The 13880-nt window shown below is 38.9% G+C and overlaps 1 protein-coding gene across 2 annotated transcripts in view; it reads left to right on the top strand.

Moving 5' to 3' along the window:
- NSF (N-ethylmaleimide sensitive factor, vesicle fusing ATPase) overlaps positions 1-13880 on the top strand; it is a 150102-nt gene that overhangs the window by 67206 nt on the left and 69016 nt on the right. For both annotated transcript variants that reach the window (XM_086687595.1, XM_086687594.1), the window contains exon 9: positions 8408-8607. In XM_086687595.1, the coding sequence (XP_086543721.1) occupies positions 8408-8607 (200 nt within the window). The remainder of the gene's footprint in view (positions 1-8407; positions 8608-13880) is intronic.

Here is a 13880-nt window from a genome sequence, read left to right as displayed (position 1 = left end):
AACAAGATGGTAAAGAATAATTAATCGATAGACAGTATTTATGAGCTCTTACTGTATGCCAGCAGTGTTCTAAGTGCTTTATGTGCATTATATTTCATCCTCATAATAACTTTCCGAGGTGGTTGCTGTTATTGTCTCTAGCTATTAAAACCGAAGAAGCAGGATTTGAAACCAGGCTAGCTGAGTCCAGAGCCCCCACTTTTAACAATGTATATATAAAACTCAATTTATTTAATACAAAAACTGTCCTTTATTCTGAGATTATGTCCACCCTACCTCTTGATATGAAAAAATATTTTTATGAAATGGTGGGGATAGATGTCAAGTTTGATTTTGTTTTTAAGAGGCCTTTACCTTGCGAAATAAAAAACTAACCCCATGACAGCGCTTCTCCTCAGTTAAAAAAAAAGGGGGGGGTGTGTCTTTTACTATTTTGTGAACTCTTAAGTCTGAGAACCACTGGTCAGAAAAGTGGGACTCAGTAATTTTTAATGTTCTCTAGAGATTTTTCACTAGATTTGTTTCCTAATACATTTAATCCAGTCAGTCCTCATCTGTCTGGCACCTGACCACAAATCATATGTTCATCCTTTGGACAGATATCTATTGTGAAACACAATTAGAATATAGTTTTGTAGTTCATATTTTAGGAAGTTGTTAAAAAATGCTTTATGACAGGTGGTCTAGAATGAGATACAAGCAAGCCGTATACTAAATTCTTTACTGAACGTAGTCTTACGGTGAGGTTCCAGTGTGTCACTCACTTAAATCCTTAGTAAACAATGGCATTATCGTTGGCTGTGTTTATTTCTTGGGCATTTGATATTGTTCGTACCTTTAGTAGTAGCTGTTATATAATGATATGTCAATAAATGTTCATACTTTTTTCACTGTCAGTAACACTTAAAGAACAAAATGAAAGAGGAAGGGTAGCCCTGCGAGAGAAGAATGAACAGCGGAGGCAGATAAGAAGCTGTCTGGCTTACTTGCTGTTCCTAAGTGCAGCCTTCGGTGTGTTTTAGTTCTCTCTCTTATTCTTGACTTTGGCGTTCCTGTTGGGGATTTACTCAACAATCTATCTTCACGGTTCTTTGAGTTCCTCATTTCCAGTAAATTTTGCTTCGTTCCATCTCAGCCACCCCCTCTTTGGTCATACTGAAGGCTTCACTCTTACCAGTAACCACCACTTGAGAGATCTCAGTGTTAAGCATCCAGCACTCAAGCCTCCTCGCATTTGTCCTAGGCTTCTAGCATTCCCTCACCCCCTCCTCTAACTGCTTTGATCCCACGGGACCCTCCAGTTCATTTACTCTGACACTTTTTGTTCTCTGTTCCCTCTTTACCCAGCTTCAATTCCATGGTCTATCATGTTTATCCTCCTCAAATACAACTTTAGCGGCCTTGCTCCTCATCTTCTATGTGTGTCAAAGCCCCAGGTATGTCTCCCCTTTCTGCCTACTCTGTGTCGGTACCCAGACTATTGAATATGGCTTAAGAAAAGCACAAAGCTATGGTGACTGATCTTACTTTGAAATTAAGAATCACATCTCCAGTGGGCCCTCGGTATTCCTTGGCATCAGTATTTTCTGGTATTCCTTCTGTATTTCCTTAGTTTAGCCAGTTTACTCTCCTGCTAAGATGACTAGTTCCTCTTCGTTCTCCTCAGATCTCCAGCACCACCTCTTCCAGTCCACCCTCCCTCACCAGCAGCTGACGACCTGGAATCAGGATTTCATTGAGAAAATAGAAGTAGTCGGAAGAGAACGGCCACCAAATGTAGCATTTGTTGAATGAGTGAAAGAATACGATATCCCAGAACTTGATTTACTCCCATATGCAAATAGCATTGGCAACTTAGATTCCAAAACCGTATATAAATCTATTTTTGGCCATTTTAGATTATGCTTTTCACTACCACTGTCCTTTACGTTACTATAACCAAGAGTTGTTAATATGTTTGTGCCGTATCCAAATAAAAATTAGGTATTTTTAAGAAGATGATCATCAACAGGAACAGTTTATAAAATAAGCACTTAAGTCATTCAACACAGGAAATTAAGAGAAGAAATCCTTTGGAACTATGTTTGATTATGCTGTGCACCCACAATTGTTCTTATATAAGTTCTAGAGGAAGGAAAAAAGATGTGAATGACTTACAAATGAAGACAAAGCCTTAAACTTTGTGGAAAGTGGAGGGAAAATGTTGAGAACAAGTCCTGTGATGGTTTCGCCCTCACACTTTGGGAAAATTAGATAACAGAATTTAGTTATAAATATGTTGGCTTTCTCTTTTTTTTTTTAATGTCTTTTTATTTATTTTGAGAGAGAGAGAGAGAGAGAGAGAATGCCAAGCCAGCTCTGTGCTTTCAGTGAGAAGCCCAGTGCAGGATTCAATCTCACGAACCACGAGATCATGACCTGAGCCGAAATCAAGAACAGGATGCCTAACCAATGGAACCACCCAGGCGCCCATAATATGTTGACTTTAAATTAGTGCTTTTATTTACTTTATGTTGCTCAATTTTAAGGTTCAGTTCTGAACAAAATAAAGTGGTTCAAGCAAAAAAAAGTCAAGATTCTTATGCCAGCTTTAATGAAATTTGTATTTATAGAATTGAATAAGAAACTGCACTTGACGTAACACTGTTAAGTTACTTATAGAATCACAACAAAGAGGAGAGTCCCTCGGTGACCTGAGTTCCATATGCTGAGTTCGCTTACCTAATGGCACCTATGTGCTCAGGGACACTTTCCCACACATCTTCTTAGTTCCCCACGGTCTTTCCAAATCTTTACCAAGCTTCCCAGTATCCTGTCCTCATCCCTCATTTTGTAGGTGAACTAGCTCCTACTTCACATAGTAAATAGAATCCAATGGGCATAACCTCAGCTTACTTCCTCCCCCCCTTTTCTTAACTCGTCTTGCAAGGTATTTCTCTCAAAATTCCTCCTTTGTATTGCCAGAATTCCCCAAATTGTGATCTCTGTTTGTTCCTGCTTATATTACTTAGCTTCCTTCTCCTACCTCAACCCAAAATGATCTGACCCCGACCTAAGACCTTATGGCCCAGATAAGCATGAACTTCCTGGGTTTAAAAAAAAATTTTTTTTTAATGTTTTATTTTATTTTTGAGAGACAGAGAGAGAGCATAAGCGGGGGAGGAGCAGAGAGAGAGGGAGACATAGAATCTGAAGCAGCTCCAGGCTCTGGGCTATCGGCACAGAGCCCGACACGGGGCTCGAACCCACAAACTGTGACATCATGACCTGAGCCAAAGTTGACGCCTAACTGACTGAGCCCCCTGGGTGCCCCTGAACTTCCTGGTTTTTAAATCTAGTGTTCTCTTTCCAGGCCTCATCCTCTGTCTCTGCAGCATTTGTCCCTATGGTCATACTCCTCTGCTTAAAACTTCTTGTGGCTTTCCATGTGCCCAGAGCAGGCATTCAGAAACATGGAACCAGTAGTTTTGATATCTTTCCTGAGCTTTCAACCTATTTTTTAATGGACATTTCTGCCTGAATCTCAAACACCTTAATAGCCAAAAACAAAGTGATGATTCCCTCTAATCTCCTCTTGCTAACTTCTTAATTATGTTCTGGGGTTATCATTATTTTACCATGAGCCCAGGCTACATACCTTAAGGTCAACGTTGATTCTTCCTCTTCCTCTTATTTTCTTTTGGTCTCTGAGTGCTGATGAGTATCTTCCAAATCTTCCTTTCTTTTCCTACTACAGTTTCTTATGACTGTTGCCTCTTTCCATTTCTGGTCTCTTGCCTGGATTATTTCAGTAGCACATTCAGAGGTTTTAACTTTGGATTCTATGAATAGATCTCAGAGGATCTAAGAATACCCTCAAAATTGCATGCAAATTTTTTTTAAATGTGCATTTTTCTGGAGAGGTCCATTAGATTATTCCATGGGGAAGAAGGTAAGAGAATGAGAGAAAATGACAATTTAAATGAGTCCGTTCCACTGATTTCTCTGCTTTCCATGCCTGCTCTGTGCTGTTTTTAGTTCACCAGCCCAGGGCACTCACCTCTAAGTAGTGAGGGGGTATGTAAGACATAAAGAAAGAACAAGTGAATGGATCAGTTCAGCTTGGCAGTCAGGACAGTCCAGCAGCCACAGATCAGAGGCTTCCCAGCATCAGAGCCAGGTCTTAATGCCCTGCAGAAGCTCAGGAGAAAGCTGGGGCATCAGTAGGGAGGTGTCCTCCTAAGGCCTCTGGACCCATTTTTTCCTGTGCTTCCAAAGGACTTGGAGGGAAATGAAAGCTTAACTGGCAAAAATCCAGAGCCAGCCAGTGAGGCAATGTCCCCAGAAAAAGGTTAAAAACATTCCTCCAACTACACTTGTACCCCGTGATCTTTGTTCTCTAGACCTTCCTCCACTCTACCGCCAGAGTTAGTTTTTAAACATATCTCATTGTGCACCCTCCCTGATTAAAAACCTCAGGTTTTTATAAAACAAATTAAAAACTCCTGGGCATGGTATCAAGGTCTTCTGTAGTTGGGAGCCTGTTAGCCTCGTCTCCAGCCCCCCCCCCCCCCCCCCCCGCCCCACTCCAAGGCTGTAGCCACAACAGGTTACTACTGGCTGTTTTGAAAGGACAGCTTCTATGTCCATACCTCTATGCCTTTGATCATGCTACTTTCCTTCATTAGGTGCCATTTCTTCTCCCGTGCCCAATCATGAACCTCCTACTGTCCTTGAAAGCCCACACTAAATTTTATCTCTTCCCCTGTTGTCCATCCCTAATTTTCTGCCATCACCCTGGCAGGATCTGTCTCTCTTGGCCAGGTTCCAAAAACATTTCATACATATCTCTGATAATGTCTTATTATATTATAGATAACCTATTTTTATTTCTGTCTTTCCTACTAAACCAGAAATGCCCTGCAGGTAGGGACTGCCTTTTTCATGTTTGTATCCCTAACACCTAGTTTCATGCCTAGTCCAAACAGGAGCTTAATACACTTTTGTTGAATGGAATTACTTACGAAGAGTTTTTATGACTCATTTAAAATTAGAGACCAATGCTTATTTAATAAGTCAGGATAGGCTATCATAATAGTAGTAATAACAAAGTCCCATTTCCACCGCTTATTCAAGCAACTGCTTCCTTTGTGGAAGTGGATTTTGAAAATCTTCACATGTCAATGTATATTTTTGATGTGCTTTCTTGAGATCCTGAAAGAATTTTAGTTCTAACACAGGCTAGAGCTTCTATGACATTCCTGTTGGTGTCATATTGAATAGATTCTGTCACTTCAGAGATCTGTATGGTAGACAGTAAGTTCCATGGATATAAATTTTATCTCTTTCTCTTCAACTTCATGGTAATATTTTGTGAATTGTTTATTTTATAAATCTGAATCGATTTAATTCAAACCACATTAAATCAAGCATTTCCCATGTACAAAAACAGAGTTACAGAGTTAAGACTCTAGTACAGACAGTCCCCAACTTGTGATGGTTTGACTTAATGCTTTTTGACTTTATGATGGTGCAAAAACGATATGCATTCAGTAGAAACCGTACTTCAAGTTTTGAATTTTGGTCTTTTCCTGGACTAGAGCTGAGCAGCATGAATTCTCTTGTGATTCTGGGCAGCGGCAACCTGCAACCCCCAGACAGCCACGCCATCACACGGGTTGTTTTCAGCTTACAGTGGGTTTATCAGGAGGTGCCCTCATTGTAAGTTGAAGAAGATCTATATTTATAAATTATGTAGCTCTGCTAAGTTTGCAAAGTCCCAGTCATTGCAAATACGTGTTCTAGGTATTTAAATTAGTCCAGCTGTGAAAGTAAACACTATTCCATAAATTAAGAGCTTCAAATAATTTTTTTAAAATGGTCTTCTTTCCCTCATTTTCTTTGAGGTTTGTAGGAAAGGAGTCAACAATTTACTTAGCCATTTATTTAAGAGTACATATTCTGTGCTAGGCATTGTGGTGGATGTTTGCGATGCCAGATGGATAAGAGAGCACCTTGAATAGTTCATGGTCTAATAGAGAAGAAGGTATATAAACAAATAATTGCAACTTAAACCTTGGAGGAGAGGAACTCTTCTTCTTTGAGAACCAGTGCTGAGGTGGAGATTGGATGCGTCTGCAGATAAATTTGTGGATAGGGAAGCAATAAGCTGAAGGGAGTTCACACCTGTTCGTCTTTTTTAAAAAAATATGCGAAGCAGGAATCTAGATATTCTCTATGAATTAATGGCATGGGGTAGCACTTGAGACGAGCAGAGCAGGGAAGATCTGGAAAAGTAGTGCAGAGAGCGGAAGGTGGTCTAACAAGAACAAGTAAAAGGTGGCAGGTAGTATTGACAAGCAGTGAGTGTGGAACTAAAATTGGATAGCATGAAATTGTGAGGACATCCTATCAGCACAGTGGTGTAATTTTCTCTGGCTGTGCTCTGTGGCCCATGCATAGGTGCAGTAAAGCCATACTGTGTTCAGGGCCTGTGGGATGAGTGGAACAGAAGTGTAAGAAGGCCAAGGAGTTGAGAACCCTTGAAAGAAAGTATAGCTTAATATGGAAGGAAGTATGGTTAGGTAGTTGATAAACTTGGAGAAAGTTAAGAAATTGGAGGATGAGGGTAAGGCCTGGCACTTTGTAGGGCCTCAGTAAGTCTTCATGTTCTCCTTTGTGGCTCCCCCATCCTGTGCCGTTTTTCACCACCACCATGCCCACCTCCCTCTGCTATGGTTTACATGAATCGTTTCAAGTCATGATGGTAGCGGTTGGCTCAGAGGGTAAGATGAGGAGCAAGGTTCTAAAGTTTTCATCAAAAGTGTCCCAGGGGCTTGGATGCTGGCAGTGCTTCTGTGATTTTTGCCTCTAGGAGAAGCTCAGGGCTTATCCCCTTATCTCCCTACTACTTGTGTTTCCAAGGGTGGATCAAGGGCAAAGACATTTATTGGACCATGATTCTCAGGACAGGACTTTACTCTGTGAGGGAAGGGTTAAGACTGTAAGCCTTCAAGGGTTTCCACTAAGTTCCCCTTGTCTCTATAAATCTAACCGTAAGCACAGATCTCATTACTTTCAAAAATTTTAAAGGAGAGTCTTTTTTTTTTGACATATAGAAGCAGTGACCATACTGATAACCAAAAGGGTCTTCCTACTCAGAAGTTAAAATTCCCAGTAGAGTTGGTTGTACCTTGTGATAGCTTTTATGGGACTTATTAAATGTATTGTCATATTTTTTTTTAAAGAAATTATTTCTTAAGGCTTTCGTTCCAAGTGAGGACAAACACTATGTATATTCCATTTTCAGAAATTTTCTTTTTCACCTATAGTTTTGAGTGTGACACTGAAATCTAATAAATTGTTATTTCACAAAGTGCCTTTTTGGTGTAGTATAAGGAAAAAAACTTGTAAAAAAAGAGTCCTGCACCCTAAGTGTGAAACTGCTGGAAAGGTGGGAATTCCTAGAGCGAGTAAACTGAAACCACAGGTCACTGCAATCTTAGAAGTGGAGTAAATGCTCGTGAAGAGTTGGCTAAAAAAAACCCTGGGGAGTCAAAATCACCAGTCTTGCTCTTTCCCTGTTGTTACTGATACCTTTCAAGGTATTTAGCAATGCTTGCTTAGGAAAGAATTGAATACTATTCTTTTGAAACTTCGTCTTCATCTTGGTGGCTCTGAGAAAAGTGTGTGCCTCCCTTGGCATTAGTCACATGAAGTAGGACATTCAACTTTACCCACTAAGTGTGTGACATCCGTCTGGATCTTATGGATTGCCTATACCAGTCCAACTCAAAACATGTTTGCCCATTCTTCAAGGGCTTGTATCAACAGGTACACCTATAATTTCTATGACTAAGATACAGTTTCCATAGCCTACTGTGTTATAATAGATTTGTGTTGGGTTAAATTTGCCTAAAAGCAGATCTCTTTTATTCCTTGACTTTAAAGGAGAATGGAAAATAAGTAATAGTTCCTAATTAGGTATTTAGGTCAAAGAGATGTTTTCAGAGTTAAAAGTATTTGTTTTAAATGATAGTTCAAATATACTTTTCTAAAGACTTTTAATTGGCAGCTTTCCCCCTCAAATTTTGGCACTCGTGTAGGAATTGCTTCTGGATTCTCTGTTAAGAAAAAAAGAGTTTTAGGGGTGCCTGGCTGGCTCAGCCAGTAGAGTATGCGACTCTAGATCTCCAGGTTGTGAGTTCAGACCCAAGCTGGGCGTGGAGCCTACTTTTAAAAAAAAAAAAAAAAAAAAAAGAGAACTTTAGTTGTTCATTCTTGTTTTGCTCATGGCACTTGGATATTATATGTTAATGGCATGACTATCGTTTTCCTAACATTCATATGAAGAAGAAAGGAAACTCCTTTAGATGTCTCACTTGGATTTTAGGTGGTTAATATAAGACTGTTTTCTTTTGTTTTTTAGGTTGCAAACATGTTAAAGGCATCCTGTTATATGGGCCCCCAGGCTGTGGTAAGACTCTCTTGGCTCGACAGATTGGCAAGATGTTGAATGCAAGGGAGCCCAAAGTGGTCAATGGGCCAGAAATCCTTAACAAATATGTGGGAGAATCCGAGGCTAACATTCGTAAACTCTTTGCTGATGCTGAAGAAGAGCAAAGAAGGGTAATGTTAATATAACTTAGTACAAATTTGTTATCACTTAATATGATGAATGAAACCCAAAGCTGTGGTGGAAAACTTGTTTCTGTGACCTGTATTTTGAAAAGCATGCAGGTGAAATTTATTTAGTACCAAATTATATCACTGAACCAGGGATTATGGGAGATTTACATGATGGGAGCAAATGTCATTACCCAAATATACACAATACAAAGATAGATGATTGTGTAAGCCAAAGGTTTTGCAAAAACAGATCATGAATTTATTTTCAGGTGTCACTTTTATTCCACATTATTTTCAGAGACTTGAACTCATTTATCCTTTGGAAAAGGGGGAAATTAAATTCACATGACTTGTAGAATATGTATATGTAAGGTCCATGTGCAGAAAGCAGCTTGTTTACTTACCATTGAGTCACCTCAGTTGTAGAGTGACAGGTAAGAGTTGTTAGGCCTCAAAGGAAAGCTTGATGTGGGTCTTAGGAAAAAAATTAATTAAAAGTCAAATCAGAGTTTACTAATTGTTACGGCTAATTTCATGTCAGTTTGATTGGGCCTCAGGGTGCCCACACATTTGGTTAAACATTATTCTGGGTGTGTTTGTGAGGATACTTCTGTATGAGATTATCATTTGAATTGGTAGACAGACTAAAGCAATTGCCTCCTCTAATATGGGTGGGCCCCATTCAGTCAGTTGGAAGGCTTGACTAGAACAAAAAAGGCTGCTCCTCTGTTGAGTAAGAGGGAATTTCCTACTGCCTGACTGCTTTTATCTGGGCCATCAGTTTTTACCTGCCTTTTGACCCAGACTGAAACATCAGGCCTTTGGACTAGAACTATACCATTGGCCCTCCTATGACTCCATCTTGTCAACTGAAGATTTTGGGACTTGTCAACCCCCATAATTGAGTTATCCAATTCCTTATAATTAATCTTTCTGTAGATAGATAGATATAGATGTATATTTAGATCTATATAGATCTCTCTATATATAGCATGTTTATTTCATAGACAGATGTTTAAAACATTGCCATAGGGGCATCTGGCTGGCTCAGTCCGTAGAGCATGTAACTCTTGATCTCAGAGTTGTAAGTTTGAGACCCATGTTGGGTGTAGAGATTATTTAAAAATAAAATCTTAAAACATTTTTTTAAATTAAAAACAATGCCATAGGATTTCTGCTTCTGGCAATACAGTAGACTAGGTAACTGAAAACTTTTCTTCTATAAACACCCTCAAATACTGGATAAAATATAACTAAAATTATTTTAAATGTATAATTTATCTCTCAAGAAAGAAAAGGAGATTTCTAGATATTAAAACTCTGAAAATTAGAGTGGTAAAAATATTCATTGCAACTTTTGGTTATGGTAATGTGTGAGTTTGAGTTTTAGCACCCACTAGCAGACAGAGAATGAGTCCTTGAATTAGCTTAAGGTATGGAGTAGGGCCTGAACCTTCAAAGGGGTCGTGCCCTCTATGAAAAGAATGGACTGGAAATTATCTGCTGATCACAACAAAATAACAAAAACATTTAACTATCTGAGTGGGAGCTAAGGAATCTCCAATGGGAATTCTAAAGTATGGATTCTTAACTGATGCTTAGGATTTAAAAACGCACACACACACATAAACCACCACCACTGATCTATGTGGTCTAGGGCTCCCAAGCTGAGAAATTAACTTAAAAATGAATTCCAGGGGCACCTGGGTGGCTCAGTTAGTTAAGTGTCCTGACTCTTTTTTTTTTTTTTTTTTTTTTTTTAATTTTTTTTTTTTCAACGTTTATTTATTTTTGGGACAGAGAGAGACAGAGCATGAACGGGGGAGGGGCAGAGAGAGAGGGAGACACAGAATCGGAAACAGGCTCCAGGCTCTGAGCCATCAGCCCAGAGCCTGACGCGGGGCTCGAACTCACGGACCGCGAGATGGTGACCTGGCTGAAGTCGGACGCTTAACCGACTGCGCCACCCAGGCGCCCCTTAAGTGTCCTGACTCTTGAGCTCAGCTCAGGCCTTGATCTCAGGGTTGTGAGTTCAAGCTCTGTGTTGCGCTCCATGCTGGGTGTGAAGCCTACTTAAAAAAAAATAAGAATAAAAATGAATCCTGGACTAATGATAACATGGGATTGTTAGCTATAAGCAGACCCCTGGGGATGTTCCAACAATTCAGGCCACAAGAGATTCTCATGGGAAAGCCACATCAATAAATGGAAAATGTCATCATCAAAATTTAAAACTCAAGAGCTGTGTTAAACAAAAGCCAGTAGTTTCAGGGGAAAAGAGAAGTGATAAACAGAAAAATAGATCTTGAGAAATCACCCAGAATGTAGCACAGAGAGATGGAAAATATGAAAGAGATGTAGAGATAATAGAGTTAAGATGAGAAGTCCCAATAGAAAGGATAGCATAGAGGCAATATTCAAAGATAGAATGGCTAAGAATCTTCTAGAATCGATAAAAGAAAATATTTAGATTGTGATAGCACCATGAGCCCAAATAGAATAAATAAAAATTAGTTTATTTCTAGACCCATTGTAGTGAAAGTAGAGAATGCCAAAGAAAAAGAGAAACATCTTAAATGTCAACAAAAGAGAAGTGATGATGACATACAAAAGGATATCCATTTTGTTGACAGCCAACTTCTCAACAGCAGCAAGAGAGGGCAGACAACAGTGGAAGAATATCTTCACAGTTAAGTGAAAATAACTGTCAACTTAAAATTTTATACCCAGCTTAATACTCATTCAGGAATAAAGATGAAGATATTTTTTTCAGGCAAAGGCTAATAGAATTAACTAGTTACAGAGGCTTGCTGAAAGAATGTGAAGCAGGATGTAGTTGAGACTGAAGGAAATTGAACCTAGAAGGAAACAGGATACAGGAAATAATGCTGAGCAATGAAATTGGTTGCTAATGTGGATAAAATCTGGAACTTCTGCTTCTCATAGTGGCATATTAGGAAATTTGAATCATGCCTGCCATGAAGACTACCAGAAGAACTCAACAAATATTGAAAAAGTTTTCGCTTAAAGGCATCGAAGAACTTTTAGGATCTAGGGGGAGAATGGAGCTAGAATAAAAGGTCCTGGTGTGTACGGTTATCGTTCCTCTGGAGATATTGCCATTTCTGGAAGGATCTGCTGAACAGCTGTGCAGCCCTTTGGACAGGCCAGTGGGAATAAGGGGGCAGGGATTAAAATCCATCATGGCAGCGCCCGGCTGGCTGAGTTGGAAGAGCATGTGACTCTTGATCTCAGGCTTGTGAATTCGAGCCCCACATTGGGTTTAGAAACTACTTTTTAAAAATATAAATAAATAAAAAATTTTTAGCAAAAAATCAATCCGTGGCTCATGAAGAGAGGACACTTGATGATATGCCTCAGTTTGGGTTGGGAACCTGTAGGGCTACACCACAGAAGCAAGAGTTAACCAGAAGTAGACATCCTGTCAAAGCTGCAGATCAGCTTGGAATCACATCTAACTTCTCTAAAATTAAATTGAGAGTTCCTAAATCGCTCATGCTCTCCAGCATCCAGCAGAATTATAGATCCTTCCTAGAAGAAGTTAATACCATACAAAGTCACAAATTATTTTTATAGCTTGCAAATGAAATGCCTGGTTATAATCAAAAGCAGTCAGATATACAAAGACATAAACCACTTGAAGAAAGAGAAACAAAAGGTGATAGAAATTGGGCCTCCATATATTGGAATTCTCAGATATAGACTTAAAATAACTACACTTGCCATGTTTGGCTCAGTTGGTTAAGCATCTGACTTTGGCTCAGGTCATGATCTCACAGTTTGTGGATTTGAGCCCCACGTAGGGCTCTGTGATGACAGCTCAGAGGCTGGAGCCTGCTTCAGATTCTGTGTCATCTCCTCCTCCTCCTCCTCCTCTTCCTCCTCCTCCTCCTCCTCCTCCTCCTCCTCCTCCTCTTCCTCCTTCTTCTTCTCTCTCTCTCTCTCTCTCTCTCTCTCTCTCTCTCTCTCTCTCAAAAAGAAATAAAAACATTAAAAAAATAAAACAGAAATTCTGGTAATGAGATATTCAGCAACTGAAATTAACTCAAGTAGATGGGTTTAAACAGCAGATTAGACACATGTGAAGAGAGAATTAGTGCACTAAAAGATGTTAGACAAAAATAACCAGAAACAAAGGATGGAAGGAATGAAGAGAGATAGAAAATTCCCCAAGGAGGTCTAGTGAGTATATTTAAAGTTCCAGCAAGTCGGGAAAAAAAAGGATGGGTCAGAAGCAGTATTTGAAGAGAAAATGGTTTAGAACTTTCTAAAACTGATGAACATTAATTCATAGTTTGCAGGAGTTACATGAACCTCAAGCAAGAGAAATACTAAAGAAGCTTACTCCTATAGATAATCTTTGTTAAACTGCCAGACAAAAACAGAAAAATCTTAAAAGCAGTTAGAGAAAAAAGAAAGATTATCTTTAACTAAGCAACAGTTAGCTGGTGGCTGTGTTCTCAACACAAATGATGGAAACCAGAAATCGGTTGAATACTACTTTTTAGAAGTTGAAAGAGAATAACTGTTAACTTAGAACTTTATATCCAGTAAATGGATAAATTGGCATGTAAATATACAATGAAGTACTACACAGTAATGAGAAATAGACTATGGCTATGCACAGTTGTGAATCTCACAAATAAATGTTGAGCAAAAAAAACCAGATGAGAAAGAATACATACTATATGATTCCATTTATATAAAGTTCAATGAAAATATAATGTTTAATGATGCATGCTTATGTGGTAAAGTATAAAGAAAAGCAAGAAGTAATTACCATAAAAAATCAAATTGGGGTTGCCTATGGGGAAAAATATGGGACGGATATTGAGGAAGGGCTGTGAGGACATGTTCCCAGGATGCTGGCACTGTTCTGTTTCTTGTTGTTATCTAGATGTTAGTTTTGTGACGGTTCCTTGAAAAATACATTTACATTTCGTGAACCTTCCCTCTCTGTACACCATACTTCATAATAAAAAGTTTAAAAGAGGTAAACTTAATGATCACTCACTGTATACAACAACAATAATAATCATCAATATGGGTGGTTTTTAAGGGTAGAACTAAAATATGGAACAAAACATGGGAAGTAGATTAAATATATATAAGATATTTGTATTATTTGGGAAGAGAATAGCACTATTAATGAACATAAATGTGTATGTGAGATTTGTGTATAACTTTCATGCTTTTCCAAAGCATGAGAAGGCGCTGGGAAAGGAATCAAGAAAACTCAAAAACTTCAGAAG

The sequence above is a fragment of the Puma concolor genome, chromosome E1 (assembly GCF_028749965.1).
Source record: "Puma concolor isolate L17-30 chromosome E1, mPumCon1.1.hap2, whole genome shotgun sequence".
Classification (NCBI taxonomy): domain Eukaryota; kingdom Metazoa; phylum Chordata; class Mammalia; order Carnivora; family Felidae; genus Puma; species Puma concolor.
The sequence above is the reverse complement of the archived record's forward strand: the minus strand, read 5'-3'. Positions and strand labels throughout refer to the sequence as shown.